The sequence below is a fragment of the Lichenostomus cassidix genome, unplaced genomic scaffold (assembly GCF_008360975.1).
Source record: "Lichenostomus cassidix isolate B80296 unplaced genomic scaffold, HeHo_3.0 HiC_scaffold_856, whole genome shotgun sequence".
In the NCBI taxonomy this organism is placed as follows: Eukaryota; Metazoa; Chordata; class Aves; order Passeriformes; family Meliphagidae; genus Lichenostomus; species Lichenostomus cassidix.
Window position 1 is genome coordinate 4,858 of NW_028147827.1, and position 21,326 is coordinate 26,183.

The following is a 21,326-nucleotide window of genomic DNA, read 5'->3' on the forward strand; positions in this document are numbered from 1 at the left end:
GCCTGTGCCCCCAGGACTCACGAGGAGCTGAAGCTGCTGCAATCCACCCACTGCAGCCGCTGGCCCTGTCTGTGCAGCCCGAGCCAGGAATCGTCGTTCTTGCTGAAATGGAACAGGAACTCCTGGCAAGGAGAGAGGAGCAGATAATGGGAGCTGCAGCCCTGGCCCAGGAGCTCCCCAGGCTCCCCTCAGCCACCCCAAACCCCTCACTCACCATTTCCCAGTCCTCGAGCACAGCCAGGGAGGCCCCGAGCTCGGAGCACCGAGCCTTAGCCTGATCCCAGGAGAGGTGATCCCTCGAGAGGAAGTAGCAGATCCCGTTGTACCCAACCCAGCCATGGGGACAGGCCAGCAGCAGAGGAGTGTCAGATGTAACCGGAGCGTCAGTTTGTCTTCTCCCTGCAGAGCGAACAGAAGGTCTGAGGATTCTCCCCTCACGGAGCAGCTCGAGCTCCCATTGGCTGATTTTCCCGCCCAAATTCCCTCAGCCCGCCGCGATTGGCTGATTCAGCCGTCACTCCTCGTTCTCCCGCGCGCTGATTGGTCAGAGCGGGGCTGAGGGACGATCCCGGCCGTGAGGGAGCAGTGAGCCCGCAGTGCCCCGAGGGGTTGGGCTGAGGCTGCTGCTCCTCCTTACCTGACACAGCAGCCAAGGACACCGCCAGAGCCACAGCCAGGAGCAGGAGCAGAGTCAGCACAGCCAGGGTGAGCACGGGATGGGATCTGATCCACTCAACAGCAGCTGGAAAGAGCCGCAGGCCGTGAGGATGGAGCTGTCCTGAGCAGGAAGGAACCCGCAGCCCATTCTCCCCTCACTGAGCTGGCAGAAGGAGAGATAAGGGACAGGGACACAGCCAGGGGACAAACAGGGACACACCATGGGGACAGCCTGTAGCAGGAGAACTGCCCAGGGCCAGGGCTGTCAATCCAGCAGAGCACCAGGCCTCTTCCAGAGCCCTGGACACAGCCACACCCTGCCAGCCCTGTGCTCCTGGGATGACACTGTCCATTGTCCCCTCCCTAGAGGCCACAGCACTGGCCCTGCACTCACCCAGATATCTTCTGAGGCTCTTTCTGTGTGTGACTCCCATTGCTGATCCATCCTGGCACTTCTCTCCAATGCCATTCCTGAGCTGTGATTCACTCTGCCCCAACAGAGAAGCAGCTTCTCCCTGCCTGTGCCCAGCAGGATCTGGCAGCTGAGGCAGCTCTGTCCCCCTGGTTGCTGATCCATCCTGGGCACCCAGGGCATCCTCGGGAATCTCAACAGCGGCTTTGTACATAAGAGGCCCCGGCTGGTGCTGGCTCTGGAGGGCGCTGCCAGTTCAGTCCTGCCCTGTCTCTGCTCCCCGGCAGCACCTGGGGACACAAACACAGTGTCAGAGAGCTCCGGGCCCAGCTCGGCCCTGCAGCCCCAACCCCTCTGGCTGTGCAGCTCCGGGCTGGGACAGGCAGGGACAGTTAGGGACAGTTAGGGACAGCGCCCGGGAGCTGCCGAGTGCGGGAACAGGGCAGCTGCGGATCGGGCTCAGCCTGCCGCGGGGGGAAGAACCAGCAGCCCTGAGGGGCTCAGCATTGTCCCCTGCATGCCCTGCGCTAAAGGTTGCAGCTCAGGGACAGCGAGCGAAGGCACCGCCCTTTCGGGGCGTGGTTGAGGACAAGAGGCGGAGCTTGGCAGGGAGAATACGGAGAGGGGGGCGGACATGGTGGACATGTACGGGTAGGCGGGAGGCCTGGCGGCCCGCCAAATGCCCCAAGCTATTCTCCTCCAGACCTCGTCCCTTGGCAGGGACACTCAAGTTCCTCCCGTCCCCTACCAGCCCCGGGCACGGACATCTCCCGTGTGCTGTGCTGCTCTGTGCTACCCACAGCAAGCGGGACCAGCCAGCGCTGCTCCGGCACCGCCTCCTGCCGAGGCAGCAGCGGCAAGGAGACCGCGGGCAGCCGCTCCCTCAGCGGCCTCAGGCCAGCGGCAACACGGCGCCACAGCCAGGGAGGGAAGGAGGGAGGGAGACGGGAGAACGAAGCCGCCACAGCCCCCCTGCCGCCCCCTCCATCCCCTCCATCCGCCCGCAGCGAGCCCCGAGCCCCGGCACAAGGCAGCGCGGCTCCCACCTGCGCTGGGACAGCCTCTCCGAGCTCCGCCGCCTCCCCGGGCTCCGCTGCTCTCACTGCCGCCGCTGCTCTCCGAGCTCCGCCGCCCCCCAGCCTCTAACCGGCCGCTCCTCCAGCCTCTGCTGAGCCCCCGCCTCCGCTCCGCCCCTCCCCGGCCCCAGCCCATCCCCACCCCGCGCAGTCGCAGCGGCGAACGGATCCGGATCGGGGCAAGGGGCGGAAATGGGTTTGATTTCTCTTCTCAGCTTTACAGTTCCAGGGTGACTCATGGTAAATGCTGGTAGCTGTTACTGCTCTGTGCAACTGGTATTTCACGTATGGAATCTGATTAAATGCTGCTAGGTGTTACTCCTCTCGAATTGCTAAATTCAGGCATAAATCAGGTTACATTCAGGCACAAATCAGGTTAAATGCTGTTAGGTGTTACTCCTCTTGAATTGTTAAATTCAGGTATAAACGAGGTTGAATTCAAATGTAAATCAGGTTAAATGCTGTTAGCTGTGACTCCTCTTGAATAGCCACATTCGGGCATAAATCAGGTTAAATTCTGCTATAAATCAGGTTAAATGCTGTTAGCTGTTGCTGCTCTGGGGAATTGTAATTCACATATGAATCTGAGTAAATGCTGCAAGATGTTACTTCTCTTCAATTGTTAAATCCAGGTATAAATCAGCTTAAATGCTCTGTGGAATTGTTAATTTCAGACCCAAAGAGGGAATAAAAGGGACTTGAGGAATTAAAATGGAGTATTTTTGGGAAAAAGAGTAGGATTTGAGGGGATGGAATGGGATTTTGAAGAATAAAACGGTTTGGGAGTGGAAGGTTTTTGCGAGACAAAAGTGGGTTTTTGAGGGGTGAAGTACAATTTTGGGAACAAAACCGAATTTTGGGAAATAAAACGGATTTTTAGGAGGTTGAAGTGGGGTTTCTCGGATATGTCGCCAATGTCCCCATAGCCCCCCAGACCCCTCCGCGGCCCCAAAAACCCTCAGTTCTCCACACAAAACCCCAAAAACCCGCAGTTCTCCACACAAAACCCCAAAAAACCCGCAGTTCTCCACACAAAAACCCAAAGAACCCGCAGTTCTCCACACAAAACCCCAAAAAACCCGCAGTTCTCCACACAAAACCCCAAAAACCCGCAGTTCTCCACACAAAAACCAAAAAAACCCGCAGTTCTCCAGAGAAAACCCCCAAAACTCACCGTGAATCCCCAAATCTCTCCCGCGCCCAAAGCTGCCTCCGCCGCCGCCGCCATCTTGTCAGCACCTCACCGAGGAGCGAGGGGCGCGAGGGGCGGTGACGTCACTGCCGCCCGCTCCCCTTCCCCGGCGGCGCCATGGTGAGAGCGAAACCATGGCAGGGCTGAGGGGATCCCAAGTGCGGAGCGGATTGTGCGGCTTTGTCTCTTCATCGCTTTATTTCTTTGCCATTAACTGCTTCTTCGTCCTCCCCGCTGTCCCTCGTGTCCCCTCGGCACCTGCAGCCCCGTCCCTTGCCCTGCTGCCCCTGCTCCGTTCCATCGCGGCCGGCAGAGAGGAGCTGCCGGAGCTCCCGGATCGGTTCGGTCTGTCCTTCCCAGCCTGGGGAACAACGATTTGGGAGTTTTCTGCCCAAACCCTGTCCGTTCCTGCGCTCAGCCCGAGGGGTTTGGGGAGATTTTGGCTTTTTGGGGAAACCAAAGCGATGCACGGAGCTCACCCAGCGCAGGGCAGCTCTGCAGGCGCTGAGCTGGATAGAGCCTGGCAGAGGAGCAAAGCGGCTCAGGGATGGCGAAACAGCGATTAATTAACCATTCATTAGCCTGACAAATTGCTCCTAATTAGCGGGTAGCAGAAGTGAGGCCCCAGGGCGCTGAGTCAGCTCCACAGAACATTTTGGGTCTTTTTTCAGATACCTCTGGCTTTTCATCACTCAATTCTCCCCACTTCATTTATTCTATGGTATTTCATCAATTCCCACCTCTCAGAGATCACAGAGATCTCCTGCTCTTTTATTTTCACCATCTTAGGGCAGCGAGGGTGGCTTTTGTCTGGCAGCACCTCCTGCCACAACTCCCTGTCCTTTCCCCCACAGGAACAAACCCCAAATCCCCATTTTCCTTTCCCCCACAGGAACAAACCCCAAATCCCCATTTCCTTCTCCTGGAGACAATTTCGTACCTCCCTGATGTCACTGAAACTGCAGGAAAAACAAAAACCCTCCAACAACATTTTTAATGTTAGAGAGTCAAGGCATTACTTTACTATCTGGCCAGGATGTAGTTCTGGTCAGGATGTACCACAGAAATCATCTCATCCACACACAGCCCGGCTGTGCAGAGAGAACCATTCCATGACACATGGATTTTTTAAATATTTAAATACTTTATACAGTACAAAGACATAGAAAAGCCTTGGCTCAGTGTTCATTGCTCCAAAGCTGAGCAAACCCTCAGTATTCAGTTTCCCATTGGATCTGAATCTCCTCATCTCTGATGGTAATCAGATTTTTCATTCTTCAATTTCCCTGTCAGTGCTTTCCTGCCCAGATGTCTTCACCCCTACTGGAGGTGAATGTTTGTAGATATGTTGAGTTTATCAGACCTCACCTGGCAGAACAATGCCCTGGAAAGAAACCTAAAATTCCTATTTTTGGGGTAAAGACAAACTTTGACTAAAGTTATACAAAATATTTAAACTGCCACATTTTCCAGCAATCCTTTCAAGTGGCACTGAGGTGACCCTGAGATCAGCCACTGAGGTGTTTGTGACATCAGGCACTGAGGTGACATTATAAAGTGGCACTGAGGTGACCATATAAAGTGGCACTGTGGTGACATTATAAAGTGGCACTGAGGTGACCCAGAGATGAGGCACTGAGGTGCTCCTGAGAGTCAGCACAAGGCAGGTGCTGCAGCTGAGGAAGGACATCCTTGTGCTGGAGGAAGAGGCGAACTGGAGCTGCCAAGTGTGCAGAAGGCTCTGCCCATGTCCTGTTACAGGTGACTTTGGGCTCTGCTGCACACGTAGTTCATGTCACTCAAGCAGATCTCACTCCTGAGGATGTTCTCAGCAAGAGATCTTTTCTCCATCCCATTACAGGTGAGTTTGGGGTCTGCTGCAGATATACTGCATGTCACTTGAGCAGGGCTGTCCCCCCAGATAATTCTCAGCCAGGTGCACACAGTCTGCATTGCCCTGGAGCTTGACCCTGCAGGAAAAAGCAGAGACATTGCTGGAACCTCAGGGAGACACCTTGTGCCCCTGTGCCCCCAGGCCCTGCCTGTGCCCCCAGGACTCACGAGGAGCTGAAGCTGCTGCAATCCACCCACTGCAGCCGCTGGCCCTGTCTGTGCAGCCCGAGCCAGGAATCGTCGTTCTTGCTGAAATGGAACAGGAACTCCTGGCAAGGAGAGAGGAGCAGATAATGGGAGCTGCAGCCCTGGCCCAGGAGCTCCCCAGGCTCCCCTCAGCCACCCCAAACCCCTCACTCACCATTTCCCAGTCCTCGAGCACAGCCAGGGAGGCCACGAGCTCGGAGCACCGAGCCTTAGCCTGATCCCAGGAGAGGTGATCCCTCGAGAGGAAGTAGCAGATCCCGTTGTACCCAACCCAGCCATGGGGACAGGCCAGCAGCAGAGGAGTGTCAGATGTAACCGGAGCGTCAGTTTGTCTTCTCCCTGCAGAGCGAACAGAAGGTCTGAGAATTCTCCCCTCACGGAGCAGCTCGAGCTCCCATTGGCTGATTTTCCCGCCCAAATTCCCTCAGCCCGCCGCGATTGGCTGATTCAGCCGTCACTCCTCGTTCTCCCGCGCGCTGATTGGTCAGAGCGGGGCTGAGGGACGATCCCGGCCGTGAGGGAGCAGTGAGCCCGCAGTGCCCCGAGGGGTTGGGCTGAGGCTGCTGCTCCTCCTTACCTGACACAGCAGCCAAGGACACCGCCAGAGCCACAGCCAGGAGCAGGAGCAGAGTCAGCACAGCCAGGGTGAGCACGGGATGGGATCTGATCCACTCAACAGGAGCTGGAAAGAGCCGCAGGCCGTGAGGATGGAGCTGTCCTGAGCAGGAAGGAACCCGCAGCCCATTCTCCCCTCACTGAGCTGGCAGAAGGAGAGATAAGGGACAGGGACACAGCCAGGGGACAAACAGGGACACACCATGGGGACAGCCTGTGGCAGGAGAACTGCCCAGGGCCAGGGCTGTCAATCCAGCAGAGCACCAGGCCTCTTCCAGAGCCCTGGACACAGCCACACCCTGCCAGCCCTGTGCTCCTGGGATGACACTGTCCATTGTCCCCTCCCTAGAGGCCACAGCACTGGCCCTGCACTCACCCAGATATCTTCTGAGGCTCTTTCTGTGTGTGACTCCCATTGCTGATCCATCCTGGCACTTCTCTCCAATGCCATTCCTGAGCTGTGATTCACTCTGCCCCAACAGAGAAGCAGCTTCTCCCTGCCTGTGCCCAGCAGGATCTGGCAGCTGAGGCAGCTCTGTCCCCCTGGTTGCTGATCCATCCTGGGCACCCAGGGCATCCTCGGGAATCTCAACAGCGGCTTTGTACATGATAAGAGGCCCCGGCTGGTGCTGGCTCTGGAAGGCACTGCCAGCTCAGCCCTGCCCTGTCTCTGCTCCCCGGCAGCTCCTGGGGACACAAACACAGTGTCAGAGAGCTCCGGGCCCAGCTCGGCCCTGCAGCCCCAACCCCTCTGGCTGTGCAGCTCCGGGCTGGGACAGGCAGGGACAGTTAGGGACAGTTAGGGACAGCACCCGGGAGCTGCCGAGTGTGGGAACAGGGCAGCTGCGGATCGGGCTCAGCCTGCCGGGGGGACAAGAAAAGAACCAGCAGCCCTGAGGGGCTCAGCATTGTCCCCTGCATGCCCTGCCCTGAGGGTCACAGCCCAGAGACAGCGAGCGGAGGCAGCACCCGGTCAGTACATGTTTGAGACAAGAGGCAGAGCCTGGCAGGGAATGTGCGACCGAGACAATGGGACGGGGTCTGCGTAATGCCCCAAGCTGCTCTTTCTCCTCCAGAGCGCTTGGCTTGGCAGAAACACTCAAGTTCATCCCATCCCATGCCAGCCCGGGGCACGGACATGTCCCACTGCACCAGGGGTGCCCAGACAGTGCCGCATGGCTGGGAACAGTCCCGGGAATGGGACTGTGATGTGCTGTTCTGTTCTGCGCTCTTCTGTTCTGTGATGTGGTGTTCTGTTCTGTGCTACCCACAGCAAGCGGGACGAGCCAGCGCTGCTCCGGCACCGCCTCCTGCCGAGGCAGCAGCGGCAAGGAGACCGCGGGCAGCCGCTCCCTCAGCGGCCTCAGGCCAGCGGCAACACGGCGCCACAGCCAGGGAGGGAGGGAGGGAGACGGGAGAACGAAGCCGCCACAGCCCCCCTGCCGCCCCCTCCATCCCCTCCATCCGCCCGCAGCGAGCCCCGAGCCCCGGCACAAGGCAGCGCGGCTCCCACCTGCGCTGGGACAGCCTCTCCGAGCTCCGCCGCCTCCCCGGGCTCCGCCCGCTGCCGCCGCTCCCGGGCCGCACACACGCTCCCACCATGGCGCCGCTGCTGCCCCACTAAAGCCCTGCCTGCCTGCCTGGGGGCGACACCGGTGCCGGCCTTGTCCCCGCTCGCTGGCACCGAGCAGCAATTGCGCTGCGACAATTCCGAGTGACAGCACAGCCAGCCAAGGGCAGCGAGGCGCGGGCTCTGCACACGCACGGAGTCACCTCCCTTTCCCGGAACTTGGGCATTTCTCGGAACCTTCGGCTGAGCAGCAGCTCTGGCGCTGTGCCGGCCCGGGCAGGAGGCCAAGGAATCGCTGCTGTCCTGAGCCGCCGGGAGCTCGGTGTGACCTGGAGCTGAAGGTGCTGTGAGCTGTGGGTGAGGCCGGGATGGAGCAGGGACTCCCCTGCAGCCCCGGCAGGAGCCCAGGCCGGAGCAGCGAGGATCCAGTGGGATCCACATGAATTCTCTGATTTCCCCTTTCCCTCCCCGCCCTGCCCTCCTTCGGTCTCAACCTGCGAGTTCCGGATCTGCCCGGCGACCGGTGACGTCACTATCAGGCCGGGCTGCCATTGGCGAGCAGGAAATAGCTGCTCCAATGGCGGGGCAGGAGGCTGTGCTGGGGCGGGGCCAGGGCAGTGGGCGGGGCCAGGCGGGTCGCGGCGGAGCAGCGCGATGGCTCCAGCGCTGGGGCTGGGGGTGCTCTTGGGGCTCCTGGGGCTCCTGGGGGCCCCGGGGGGAGCGACGAGAGGTGAGTGAGACCCCCGGGACCCCCTGAACCGCAATTCCTGAGCACCGGGACCCCTGAACTTCCATTTCCGGCCACCGGGAACTCCCTAAACTTGCTTTCCCGAGCACGGGAACTCCCTGAACCCCTATTTTTCGTACGGTAACCTCCCTCCGTTCCCTTCCCCAGCACCGGGACCCCCCTGAACCCCCTCATCTCGCACCGAGACCCCCCTGACCCTCCATTCCTGGGCACAGGGACCCCCCTGAACGTTCATTTCCGGCCACCGGGACCTCCCTGTACCTCCTTATTCGGCCCTGGGACCCCCTGCACCCCATTCGGGGCCATCCCGCCTTTCCCAGACCCCAGCCCCGCCCATTTCCTCTGCTTTTGGACCCCCCAGATCCCCCAAATTTCCGTGTCCCCCCAGTTCTCCATTCTCGGCACTTTCTGAAAGGGGGTCCCAGCGTGTCCCGGAGGGTCCCAGGGGGTCTCAAGTGGCTGTCACAGGGTCCCAGGGGTGTCGCAGCGGCGATCCAGTGAGATCCGGATCAATTCTCTGGAATTCCCCTTTTCTCCCGCCCTCCCCCCGCGCTCTCTCGGTCACTTTCGCGTCTCCCAAGCGGCGACACCGAGATGTGCCCGGCGATTGCCCCAGCACTGGGAACCCCTGAACCCGCATTTCCGGGCTCGGGACCCCCTGAACCTCCATGTTTCGCCCTCTGATCCCTCTCCATCCCTTCCCCAGCACCGGGACCCCCCTGAACCCCCTTTTCAGGGCACGGGAACCCCCCTGAACTTCCATTTCTGGCCACCGGGAACCTCCTAAACCTCCTTTCCCGGGCACGGGAACCCCCTGAACCCCCACGTTTAGCCCTGTGACCTTCCTCCATCCCTTCCCCAGCACCGGGACCCCCCTGAACCCCCTTATCCTGCACTGGGACCCCCCTGACCCGCCATTCCTGGGCACAGGGACCCCCCTGAACTGCCATTTCCCGGCATTGGAATCCACTGAACCCCAATTCCTGAGGTCCGGGATTCCTTGAATGTTCATTTCTGGTCGCCGGCACCCCCTGCACCCCCTTATCCAGCACCAAACCCCCCTGCACCCCCTTCCCGGGCATCCCGCATTTCCCAGACCCCAGCCCCACCCTTTCCCTCGGCTTTTGGACCCCCCAGGCTTCCCGGATTTCCGTGTCCCCCCAGTTCTCCACTCCCGGCCTTTCCCAAAAGGTGCTCCAGGGGGTCCCAGGTGGCTCCCGGGGGTCTCAGAGGAGCCTCACGGGGGTCGCAGTGGGGATCCAGTGGGATCCAGGTGAATTCCCCTGGAATTCCCCTTTTCCCCTGTCCCCTCCCCCCGCACTCCCTCGGTCACTTTCTCTTTCCTGTCTCCCAAACTGCACCCCAGGATCCTCTCACCTTTCCCAGCCCCATCCCTCCTCTCCCAGTCCCTTCCTTGAACTCTGGACTCTTCCCGGCTCTCCCAGTTCCACTCCCTGACCCTTGGCTGCCTCCAGACCTCGCCAGGCTCTGCGTCCCCCCAGTTCTGCACCCCCTGTGCTTCCTGCAGGGGTCTGGGGTGTTCCTGGGGGGTCAGATGGGGTTCCAGGGGGATCCAGGGGAATTCCCAGGAAGTTTCCCCCTGAACTTCCATTCCGAGGCTCTGGGACTCCCCTGCACTCCCTTATCCTGCACCAATCCCCCCCTGCACCCCATTTCCCAACCATCCTGCTTTCCCCAGTCCTTGTTTTCCCCTGACCCTGAGAGCCCCTGGACCCCCTAAAATTCCTGCTTTTCCCAGCCCCCAGCCCCCCTTTCCTGTGCACCAAGAACCTCCAGGACCCCTATTCCCAGCTCTCCCCATCTTGTGACCCCTCTTTCCTCGGCTCTAGGGACCCCTGGACCCCCTTTCCTTGGCACAGGGACTCTCTGGACTCCCCCATCCCTCCCTGCACCCCAAGCTCTTGGTCATGAGATCCCCAAACCCCTTCCCAGCTCTCCCATTCCCCCTTCATTGAGCCATGACCCCCCCCGGACCCCCCAAATCTCTGTGTCCCCCCAGTTCTGCACTCCCTGCGTTACCTGCACGTGGCAGGGTCAGAGCCCAGCCCGGGGGTCCCCAAGTTCGTGTCCATGGGGTACGTGGATGGAATTCCCTTCACACAGTATGACAGTGAGAGAGGCCGGAAGGAGCCACTGACACAGTGGATGAAGGACAGAGCTGAGCTGGGATATTGGGATGAGGAGACCCAGAGGGCTGAGAGGAACCAGCATGTGGCTGCCAGGAACCTGGAGACACTGCGGGAGAGATACAACCAGAGCAGGGGTGAGTGGGGGAGCTGGGGCTGGGATGGGATCTGTGGGGCTGGGATGGGATCTGTGGGGCTGAGATGGGAGCTGTGGGGTGGGATGGGGCAGGATGGGATCTGTGGGGTTGGAATGGGATGGGATCTATGGGGCTGAGATGTGATCTGTCAGGCTGGAATGGGGACTGTGGGGCTGGAATGGGATCTGTGGGGCTGGGATCTGTGGTGTGGGGTGGGATCTGTGGGGCTGGGATGGGAACTGTGGGGCTAGGATGGGATCTGTGGGGCTGGGATGGGAATCTGTGGGGCTGGAATGGCATCTGTGGGGCTGGGATGAGATCTGTGGGGCTGGGATGGGATCTGTGGGGCTGGGATGGGATCTGTGGGGCTGGAATGGCATCTGTGGGGCTAGGATGGAATGGGATCTGTGGGGTGGGGTGGGATCTGTGGGGCTGGGATGGGAACTGTGGGGCTGGAATGGGATGGGATGGGATCTGTGGGGTGGAGTGGGATCTGTGGAGTGGAATGGGATCTGTGGGGCTGGGCTGGGATGGGATCTGTGGGGCTCGGATGGGATCTATGGGGCTGGGATGGGATCTGTGGGGCTGGGATGGGAACTGTGGGGCTGGGATGGGATTTGTCGGGCTGAGATGGGATCTATGGGGCTGGAATGGGGACTGTGGGGCTGGAATGGGATGGGATGGAATGGGATCTGTGGGGCTGGGATGGGATCTGTGGGGTGGGATGGGATGGGATCTGTGGGGCTGGGATGGGATCTGTGGGGCTGGAATGGGAAGTGTGGGGCTGGGATAGATCTGTGGGGCTGAGATGGGATGGGATCTGTGGGGCAGGATGGGGTCTGTGAGGCTGAGATGGGATCTGTGGGGTGGGCTGGAGTGAGCTCTATGGGGCTGGGATCAGATCTATGGGGCTGGGATCAGATCTATGGGGCTGGGATGGTATCTGTGGGGCTGGGATGGGATCTGTGGGGCTGGAATGGGATCTGTGGGGCTGGGATGGGATCTGTGGGGCTGGGATGGGATCTGTGGGGCTGGAATGGGATCTGTGGGGCTGGGATGGTGTCTTGGATTGATGATATGATAATCCTTTATCCCCTATCGTTGGCTTATATGCCCAAGAAAGAAAAAAAAATGTGTGGTCCTGTCTCTTTAACTGCACCCAGCCGCAGAGAGAAACGCGGGTTGTTTTGAAAACATTTTCTCCAAGCCTCGCTCCGGGGGAGGATTCGTCGCTCGGCAGAGACTGCGTGCTGGACGGGGGTCGGAGTGAGCTCTGTTCCCGTTTTTTCCATTCTTCTTCTTTTTTTTCCTCGTTTGGACCCCTTCTCTTCGATCTGCTTTGCCACCCGGAGACCCAGGAGGGCCAGAGGACAGCAGAGCTCTCCAGGGAGCTCCACCCGGCCCCGGGTGGGGGGCGAGGAGGAGAGGGACTGCGTCTGAGAAAAGGACTTTTTAATCAGGTTGAATAACTGCCTTTCACCTTGTTTTTCCCCTTCCCCTGTGCCTTGTAGGGCACTCTGCGTGGTTTTGTTAAATAAATAGTTTTTTCTTCACTTTCATCTGAGAGGTTCTGTTGTGGGTGGGGGAGGGGGTGTCGGGGCCCTTCGCTCTCGGAGGAGAGAGTCTTATCATTAACCCGGGACAGATGGGATCTGTGGGGCTGGGATGGATCTATGGGGCTGAGATGGGATCTGTGGGGTTGGGATGGATCTGTGGGGCTGGGATGGGATCTGTGGGGCTGGGGTGGGATCTGTGGGGCTGGGGTGGGATCTGTGGGGCTGGGATGGGAACTGTGGGGTTGGGATGCAGCTGTGAGGCTGGGATGGGATCTGTGGGGTGGGCTGGGGTGGGATCTATGGGGCTGGGATCAGATCTACAGGGCTGGGATGGGATCTATGGGGCTGGGTTAGGAACTGTAGGGCTGGGATGGATCTATGGGGCTCTGATGTGCCTCCATGGGGCTCCAAGGGGCTGGGATGAGGCTCTGTGGGGCTGGGACACAATGCCATGGGTCTCTGTGGGTACAATCCTCCCCCCCAGATCCCCGAACACTGCTGAGGGTTTATGGCTGTGACCTCATGTCCGATGGGAGTGTCCGTGGATCCTATCGGGATGGCTACGATGGGCGGGATTTCATCTCCTTCGAGTTGGGATCCAAGGGATTCATGGCAGCTGACAATGCTGCTGAGATCACCAGGAGGCGCTGGGAAGGTGAACTGAACGTGGTTGAGAGGAAGACAAATTACCTGGGGCACGTCTGTGTGGAATGGCTTCGGAAATACGTCGGATATGGGCAGAAGGAGCTGGAGCGCAAAGGTGGGGCAGAATTCCTGTGGGGATTTGGGATTTGGGAATGGAGGAGTTGGGAGCACAGTAATTCCTGTAGGAATTCCATGGGCACATCTCACCTCTGTCCCGTTCCAGTGGGAATTCCATGGGCAGATCTCACCCCCATCCCGTTCCCACTGGAATTCCATGGATCCATCTCACCATTATCCCATTGCAGAACGCCCTGATGTCCATGTGTCAGGAAAAGAGGAATACGGGAAGCTGATCTTGTCCTGCCACGTGTATGGATTCTACCCCAGAGACATCACAGTCAACTGGATGAAGGGAGACGAAATCTGGGATCAGGAGACGGAGTGGGGTGGGATCGTTCCCAACAGCAACGGCACCTTCCACACCTGGGCCAGGATCGAGGCGCGGCCGGAGGAGCGGGAGCAGTACCGGTGCCGGGTGGAGCATCCCGGAACGCTGGAGCCTGGGATCTTCAGCTGGGGTGAGGCTGGGGATTGGGAATGTGGGAATAGGGAATTGGGAATTCCCAAATGGGGATTCCCCTCCTCCTCCTTACTGTTCTGCATTTCCCAGAGCCAAAATCGGGGAATCTCACCCTGGTGATTGCTCTGTCCATCATCGCTGCTGTCCTTGTCGTTGGCATTGGATTCGGCGTCTGGAAGTTCCAATCCGGTAACCCACGGGATGGGGGTCGGGAAGGGCACGGATCCACCCAGCAGTGTTCCGGAAATCCCACACCATGGGTGCTGATCCCACTGTTTTTCCACAGGGAGGAGGCAGAACTCTGGGTACAGCCCACCAGCCGGTGAGTACCAGCTCTGGGTCCCCTCTGTGCAGATCCCAGGGTGGATCCTGGATTAATCCCGAGATTAACAGGGTTAATCCCAGAGTGTGATCCGTGCTGGAATCTCATGGATCTTCTCTTTCTGCAGGAAAAGAAATGGGAACCAATGGCTCTACTGCAGGTATGGAGCAGAATCAGAGTGGGATTCCTGAGGGGGATTGGGGCAGGATGGGTGGAGTGGGATCAGGGGGGGAGTCTGGAGCAGGATTTGATGGGATGGATGGAGCAGGATTGGGGTGGGATGGATGGATCAGGATCAGGATCAGGATCAGGATCAGGTGGGATGGATGGAGTTGGATCAGGTGTGATTCCAGAGCAATTCCTGCTCTCCATGAGCTCCACAGCCAGGTCCATCCTGTGGGATGGGGACAGGGACAGGGTGACACTGTGACCCTCTCTCATCCCAGTACAAATCACCTGAGCCATCCATGGAGCCAGAACCAGCCCCTTCTGTCTTCAGATTCAGCAAATTCAGCAAAGCCCATCCCACTGCTCCTACCCGTCCTGCAGCTCTTCCCAATGGATCAACTTCCCATTTTCTGTGTTTGAAAGCTGAGAGCCGCAATTATTCCAAATGCTTTAATTTTGGTATGAAATTATCCTGCTTTGGGCAATCAGTCCTGCTTGGCGCAATAAAGCCTGTTTAGGGCAATAAATCCTGTTTGGGGCAATAAATCCTGTTTGGGGCAATAAATCATGGTTCCCTTCTCTGGTGTTCAGCAGTTCCTCTCTGGGGGCCAGGAATGGGAATGGGGACACTGGGGACCGGGATGGGGATACCAGGAGGAGAATGGGGACACATGAATGGGAATGGGGACACCAGAATCAAGATGGGGACATTGGGAGTAAGCTGGGGACACCAGGAATGAGAATGGAGACACCAGGAGCAGGCTGCGGACATCAGAAACAGGATCGGGATATTTGGAGCAGTCTGGGGATACTGGGAGCAGAATGGAGACACCAGGATTAAGCTGGGGACGCCAGGAGCAGGCTGGGGACACCAGGAACAGGTGGACACTTGCCACCCACGCCCAGCTCCATCCCCAGGATTCATTTCCTGTTCTGTGTCCCATGTCTGAGGTGTCCCCAGGAGGGGTTTGGCCACACTGGGCTCCTGGAAGGGCAGTGGGATGGGGGGAGGGGCCAGGCCAGGCCTCGTTGTCCCCAGCAGTCCTTGAGTGTCCCAAAGTCCAGGTTTGGGACCTCAGAGAGGTTCCCTGACCATGACCATGACCATAACCATGACACGAGCACGAGATGGGCATGAGGTGAGAGTGACCATGAGATGACCAAAACACAACTGTGAGACGACCATGGGATGACCATGACTGTGACCATGACACAACCACAACCCTGACCATGAGATGATTGGGACCAAGAGATGACCATGGGTTGGCCATGGCACAACCATGGCCTTGAGGTGACCATGACACAATCGTGACCCTGAGATGGCCATTGCAATGAGATGACCATGAGCACAAGATGATGGTGATCAGGAAATGATCATGACCATGACCCTGAGATGTCCATGACGATGGCTGAGCTATGATGGTGAGATGAACAAGATATGATTGTGGCCATGAGTTGAGCTTTAGATGCCCATGGCCATGAGAGGACTGTGACCATCAGGTGACCATGACACAGCCATGAGGTGATCAGAATCATGAGATGACCATGATCATGAGAATGACCTGATTGTGATAACGAGATGACCATGAACATGAGAGGATGGTGTTGGAGGTTGGGGGCATTGGAATTTTTTCTCCATCCCTGTTACTAAGCAACAGATAGCTGGGTGATTAGAGACATCAACTCTTTTGTAAGAGACAAAAGGGTGTGCTGGGTGGGGCAGGGGAAGGAGGCAGCCGGCCGCTGGAACTGGCACTTGTTCGCGGGACACTGGGAGGAAAGGGACTGCTCTTTGCTTCTGGCTGCAACTGCAGGAAATCCAACTGTGCTCTGCCTTCTCCCCCTGGCTGGGTGAGCTTTGATTCAACCTCTTTCCCACTGGGAAATGCACGTTTTCCCGGCTGCGTTTCTCGCAGCAGCTGCCAGGGAGTCCGGCTGTCCCTGCCGCCCGCCCTGCTCTGCTGCACGAGACCGCGGTGTCTGCCATGACTGCAGAGTCCCTGTCACCTCGCTGGCTAGCCCGGGAGAGAGCCAGCCCCTGCCCCTGCCGCCCCGCTTTGCTGCTCCGAGCTGCCTGCCTGCTCCTCAGCCTTTTCCGCCATTACCAGCTGTGTGAGGCTGACCTGACCCTGCGCCACAGCGCCACCTGCAGCCGCTCGGGAGTCATCGCACCTGCCCTGCCCGGCCGGGAGCTCAACAGCGCCCCTGCTACTTGCCACCGTGATTACACCACAGGGGAAAAGGCTCAGCAGCTCAAAAAGACATCTGCTATTGGTTTCTGGTTCTATTTTTGGTTACTATTATTGTTATTGCTTGTTTATAGATACTAGTAAAGAACTGTTATTCTTTTTCCCATATCTTTGCCTGAAAACCCTTGATTTCAAAATTTAAATAATTTGGAGGGAGGGGAAATCACATTCTCTGTCCTAAGAGAGAGTTCAGCCTCTCTTAGCAGACACTTGTCTTTCAAACCAAGACAGATGGTCATCAGGAAATGACCATGACTGTGAGTTGACCATGAGATGACTATGAACATGACCATTTCATGACCATGATACAGTCATGAGGTGATCAAGATTGTGAGATGACCATGAGATGACCATGAGATGACCATGAGATGACCATGGCTGTGAGAGAATCATAACCATGAGGTGACTGTGAGATGACCATGAGATGACCACAACCATGACCATGGCCATTGTTGCGGTGGCCCTTAGGCAGATAAGCTTGGGTGACCAGCCGCATGGGTCAGTGACAGTGGATGAGAAATCCTGGGTGTGAGACCAAAGCCATCACTGATATGGTTAGGGCGACAGGCTTGTCACCACCCAGAGGACCCTGTGGTTGGAAGCATTAACATGCACCAAGCAGCAAGTCTATTGGCCCCATGCACTTCCCCACCTTTGTCCCATTTATGGTTTCTGTTCTAGAATGTTCCCCCCAGCATGGCACCCTTGCTGGGGCACCCAGCATGCACCCTTGTTGTAAAACCCAGTTTACAAGTTTTGTACCCTCCTTCGCTGTACAATTATTGGTCTGTACCCCTGTCCTTCTCCCCTTGGACCTTCCCTGGTTGGCCCTTCGGGGCTGGCCACTCCCCCTTTCCCTTCCCTTTTAACCCTGTGCAGCCCTTTGTTCTGGGCTCTTGAGTCCCGGATTCCTGCCCATCTGCTGCCCTCTGTGCTCCTTCCTTCTCCGCTGCCCTCCATCCTTCACCTGCCGATCCTTCAATAAACCCTTGGAATCCCAAGCTCTAGTGCCTACACCTTCTTTCGCCTCTACCGCTTTCCCGTTGTGCTACTGTCCCCCGGGTGCCACAGCTCACCAGCGTGCTTCGCTGCCGCGGCGTGTCCAGCGTGTTTCCGTGCCACTTCTCGGTGTTTGGTCGCTTTTGTGAGCGCGAAGCTGCAGGCCATGACCATTACAAGGAGATGACCATGAGCATGAGATGATGGTGATCAGGAAATGACCATGACTGTGCGATGGCCAGGAGATGACCGTGACCATGAGATGACCATGACTGTGATCATGATCATGACATAACCACAGCCATGACATGGCCAGGATATGACTGAGGCCATGAGTTAACTAGAAAACAACAGTGAGATGACCATGGCCATGCAATGACCATAACCATGACTATGACACAACCATGACCATGAGATGACCATGGCCATGCAATGACCATTACAATGAGTTAACCATGACTGTGAGATGACCATGAGCATGTGATGATTGTGACCAAGAGATGACCATGAGATGATCACAACACACCATGGCCATGTGTGGTCATGATCACGAGGTGACCAAGAGATGACCATTCCAGTGAAATGACCATGAGTATGAGATGATGGTGATCAGGAAATGACCATGACTGTGCGATGGCCAGGAGATGACTGTGACCATGAGATGACCATGACCATGAGGATGACAAAACCACAGCCATGACATGACCAGGATATGATATGTGGCTCATATGTGGCCATGAGTTAACTATAAGACAATGATGAGATGACCATGACCATGCAATGGCCATGCGATCACTAAGAACATGAGATGACCATTACAATGAGTTAACCATGACTGTGAGATGACTGTGAGCATGTGATGATTGTGACCATGAGATGATCACAACACACCATGGCCATGTGTGTGGAGAGTTGCCCAAATATAACACGCGCACTCATAGAGGTATTGGTGCTATTTCGTTTATTTCTTCTAAGACAAGCATTAATATAGACAAAAGGTACTGTTCACGCGACAGGCTGGTACATATGATTGCTTATTTGCTACTGTTCACGTGTCTATTCTAGCTTGCTGATTGGCTGTAAGTTTCTAGGCACGATTTGCTTGCTTCAGCTAAAGTACTGAGTGTGTGATTTTTCCCTATCTTGCTGTATTTCCCCTATGTTAGTTACAATCCTGGCTCTTGTTCTTCTTTATCTCCTGGCAAGGACAGTCTTGGCTCTTGTCCCTCTCTGTCTCCTGGGAAGGACATTTCAGAGTTGGGAACAAAGGCTGGTTTGTGCATGTACATTGCACCTTGCACGTGCACTTTGCTTATGTGGCCTTGCTGTGCAAGCCATTCTCCAACAACTCCCCTTTTTTCTTTTTGCACAAGCCAGGCTTGATTGACCGTCTTTACTAGCATGCGCTGTAAGCATTGCACTATGCATGGCAAAATTGTTAAAAATAGCAAAACTACAATTAAAATGAGCACAGCTGATTGGATTAGGTCTTTGAACCGTCCAGTAATTCCCCAGCTTTTCAGCCATCCGGCAAGCCCTAGGCCATCAGCTATCTGTAGCTGCCCTGACAGGTGCTGCAGTTCGGCAAGTTGCTGGTGAATGGACTTTGAGTGATCAGAAAGGTTCATGCAGCACATTCCGTCAAACTCTTCACAGCCATGGCCTTGGGCTAGTAAGAGAAAATCTATCACAGCTCTATTTTGTAGCGTGGCGTGTCTAACTGAATCAACGTCAAGCAACAACTCTGAAATGGCTTGAGAAGGAGCGTTAGTTTGTTTAGCTAGCCAGCATCCTAATTTGTTCAGCTGAGCCAAGGCGCCAGCAGAAGCTACTCCTGGTGCAAAAAAGGAAGCAGCTATGATGGCTTCAGGGAACCAAAATTTGATGTTTGATTTACAGTCAGGGGAGAAAGCATGAGCCATTCATTTGTTCCATGATGTTGTCAGGTCATATTCAGTATCATCCAAGTGTTGGGGGTTAACAACGTCAATCTCCCTAGGGAACAAGGTCCACCTCGTAATCGGGAGGGAATGCTGGGCCATGCGTGGTCTCCACAAATTAAAAACTTTCCTGCTGGTAACGATATTGTGTTATTTGTGGACACAGATAGATTGGTAGAGGCATATTGACACCATGTACTGGCATTTCTGTATACTGACAGGCTAGAGTTTACACTTGTTGCTGTACCGTTGACTTTGGCTTGCTTGCTTGTCCAATTAAAGGTCACACAAGCATCCATTCGTATAGCTCCTAATAGCTCTAGCTCTTGAGACTCGTTTGGGGCTATGGGAAGGGAAGGAACCCAGGCGTCCCAATTGTCTACTGTGCTGTTAAGATTTGTCTGATCGCAGGTAGGGACGCTGGAAGGACATGGCCTTGTCAGGTATTGCTGGAAGGACATGGCCAATTGTCTACAGGGATGCTGACTAAGCAGGTAGAAAAGGGATTGCCCGGTGATGAGAGAGAGAGACAAATTTCATTTTGTTCTGTTAGGCTGGCCAGAGTGACCCATAGATTCGTTTTGGGCTGTGCTGGGGCCCATGCTGCAACAACAGAGGTTAGGCAAGCTATGCTCAGTGAACTCACATAATGACATTAACAACACATCTAGAATGGTCAATACAGTAACAATAACTGTTATAAAAAGCGAAATTACGTTTTTCCACACATAAAATTTTAGTGCAAATACTGCATTGTCTAATTGCTTGAGGGGTCATACTCCCCCTTTTTGTTTTTGGCAAGATGTGTTTCCTTCTGTAAGATGAAAAATGACACAAAGGTGTAACAATACATGGAATAAAACAATAAGCTTACTTAAGAAAATACAACCTCAATTATTTAACTACTCTGCTATCTCCCAGGGACTGCAATTGCTGGGGAACCTCATTCCACAGGCAGGGCTTGGAGAACCTTTCCCGGGCAAGGATTCCAAGTTTACCTGGAAGAGGGTTCAGCTTTCACAAGTCCAAATCAGTGAGTCAAGATGACTCGATCACATTTTTGGTGCAGAAACACCTGGGTTTGGTGGCATACTTCCCAACCAGCTAGGACCAAGGCTTAGCCAGAGCCTAGGCCTTAACTGGGAGGGTTTCTCTAGAACATTCTACCAACAGGCTTCTATTAATAACAATTAGGAAAATTATTTAAAAATTATACAGTTCTTGCAGATAACAACAGAAGGTAACGTGAAATATTCTAAAGCAGCTGGCATTATTATTAAACTTTAACTAAATAATCAATGGTACCATAAACAAATTATAACTGAAATTGTGCACGTGCAGCATCATTTGAAATTTTCACTCATTCTTTTGTGCTATCTATGGGAGATAAAACTGCAAAGATTGTTATGAATAGTAGGATAAGCTAACAAATGCAGAACAATTGGATCCACGGAATTTTTAACGACAGCAAGGATCTTACAGACTGTGTGTTCACATGGTTAAATTTTCATCAGGAAGGTTTCTGTCTTAAGTCTTCATTTTATCTTCACAGTAGAAAACCCGTGTTCTTTAAATGAGCATAACATAACAAAAATGAACTTGTCAAAACTTAAAGTTAACATCACTGAAAGTGAACAGAATTCAATCTTAATAGAACTTAACAGAACATAAAATTACTAGAACTTAATAAATAGTAAATTGAGCAACACTTAAGAGACTTAACTATAATTGAACTCAAACTTAATGGAATTTAAAATTAACATTGCTTAAACGTAACTTGACTTGAACTTAACATAATATACGTTTAATAAAACTTAAACTTATTTAACTTAACGGAACTTAGCTTCAATGGCACTTGAGAGGTAGTTTAAAATATTCACTATAACACAGCACGAAACGTCTCTAGGCAGAACGGAGTTTTCTGTGCTCTAGGTTATTTTTTGCTATTTATAGTAAATGTTTGTTTTTAAGTAATTGTGAGTCCACAGACATAAACACAGGACACAGGGGAGAAGACAGTAAAACTTCCTTTTGTTGGTTTCAGGTGTAGGTATTTATGTCTCAGGACTTCTTGGCGCTTTGCCTTCAATACAGAATAAAACTTCTGTTCTTCTGGAGGTCTTGGTTAGAACATCATCTAGAGACTTAACTTACAAATTTAAAATGCTTAAGAAGTTAAAACAGCACTCAGTATGTTTGCTGCAGTACTGTCA

The 21,326-nt window shown here is 55.1% G+C and overlaps 3 protein-coding genes, 1 long non-coding RNA gene and 1 pseudogene across 7 annotated transcripts in view; 1 reads left to right on the top strand and 4 right to left on the bottom strand.

The window, feature by feature from the left end:
• On the bottom strand, nt 1-7,817 carry LOC146420653 (early activation antigen CD69-like). Its single transcript, XM_085048049.1, has 5 exons — nt 7,566-7,817; nt 1,052-1,359; nt 638-742; nt 215-399; nt 1-122 (listed from the first exon to the last, which is right to left on the bottom strand). Exons 2-5 carry the CDS (start codon nt 1,281-1,283, stop codon nt 18-20), a joined length of 627 nt encoding a protein of 208 aa, XP_084904175.1. The 5' UTR covers nt 1,284-1,359; nt 7,566-7,817; the 3' UTR covers nt 1-17.
• LOC146420654 (C-type lectin domain family 2 member B-like) overlaps nt 4,880-21,326 on the bottom strand; it is a 27,315-nt gene continuing 10,868 nt past the window's right edge. For 2 of the 4 annotated variants that reach the window (XR_014849076.1, XR_014849075.1), the window contains 2 exons: nt 5,399-5,499; nt 4,880-5,307 (listed from right to left, as the gene is read on the bottom strand). Coding sequence is in view for 1 of the 4 variants with exons in the window: in XM_085048048.1 (XP_084904174.1) it covers nt 5,193-5,307 (115 nt within the window). In the remaining 3 variants the exon portion in view is untranslated. Of the gene's footprint in view, nt 5,308-5,398; nt 5,500-5,570; nt 5,777-6,014; nt 6,120-21,326 lie in introns of those variants that run through there. The other 2 variants (XR_014849074.1, XM_085048048.1) reach the window with 2 other exon arrangements.
• LOC146420655 (class I histocompatibility antigen, F10 alpha chain-like) lies at nt 8,231-14,502 on the top strand. Its single transcript, XM_085048045.1, has 8 exons — nt 8,231-8,352; nt 10,391-10,654; nt 12,695-12,970; nt 13,161-13,433; nt 13,526-13,624; nt 13,722-13,757; nt 13,885-13,917; nt 14,204-14,502. Exons 1-8 carry the CDS (start codon nt 8,277-8,279, stop codon nt 14,215-14,217), a joined length of 1,071 nt encoding a protein of 356 aa, XP_084904171.1. The 5' UTR covers nt 8,231-8,276; the 3' UTR covers nt 14,218-14,502.
• On the bottom strand, nt 12,757-13,209 carry LOC146420656 (uncharacterized). The gene is made up of 2 exons (XR_014849077.1): nt 13,104-13,209; nt 12,757-13,062 (listed from the first exon to the last, which is right to left on the bottom strand). It is a non-coding gene; the product is annotated as an uncharacterized LOC146420656 (long non-coding RNA).
• On the bottom strand, nt 18,178-19,574 carry LOC146420657 (uncharacterized; annotated as a pseudogene).

What these genes read in the sequence shown, in the direction of transcription:
- LOC146420653 (XM_085048049.1), bottom strand. Translation starts at nt 1,283, where the DNA reads ATGTACAAAGCCGCTGTTGAGATTCCCGAGGATGCCCTGGGTGCCCAG. An exon ending in GTCCTTGGCTGCTGTGTCAG is followed by an intron (nt 400 to 637) that starts GTAAGGAGGAGC and finishes TTCGCTCTGCAG; the next exon opens with GGAGAAGACAAACTGACGCT. An exon ending in TGCTCGAGGACTGGGAAATG is followed by an intron (nt 123 to 214) that starts GTGAGTGAGGGG and finishes TCTCCTTGCCAG; the next exon opens with GAGTTCCTGTTCCATTTCAG.
- LOC146420655 (XM_085048045.1), top strand. Translation starts at nt 8,277, where the DNA reads ATGGCTCCAGCGCTGGGGCTGGGGGTGCTCTTGGGGCTCCTGGGGCTC. An exon ending in CCCGGGGGGAGCGACGAGAG is followed by an intron (nt 8,353 to 10,390) that starts GTGAGTGAGACC and finishes GTGTCCCCCCAG; the next exon opens with TTCTGCACTCCCTGCGTTAC. An exon ending in GCCTGGGATCTTCAGCTGGG is followed by an intron (nt 13,434 to 13,525) that starts GTGAGGCTGGGG and finishes TGCATTTCCCAG; the next exon opens with AGCCAAAATCGGGGAATCTC.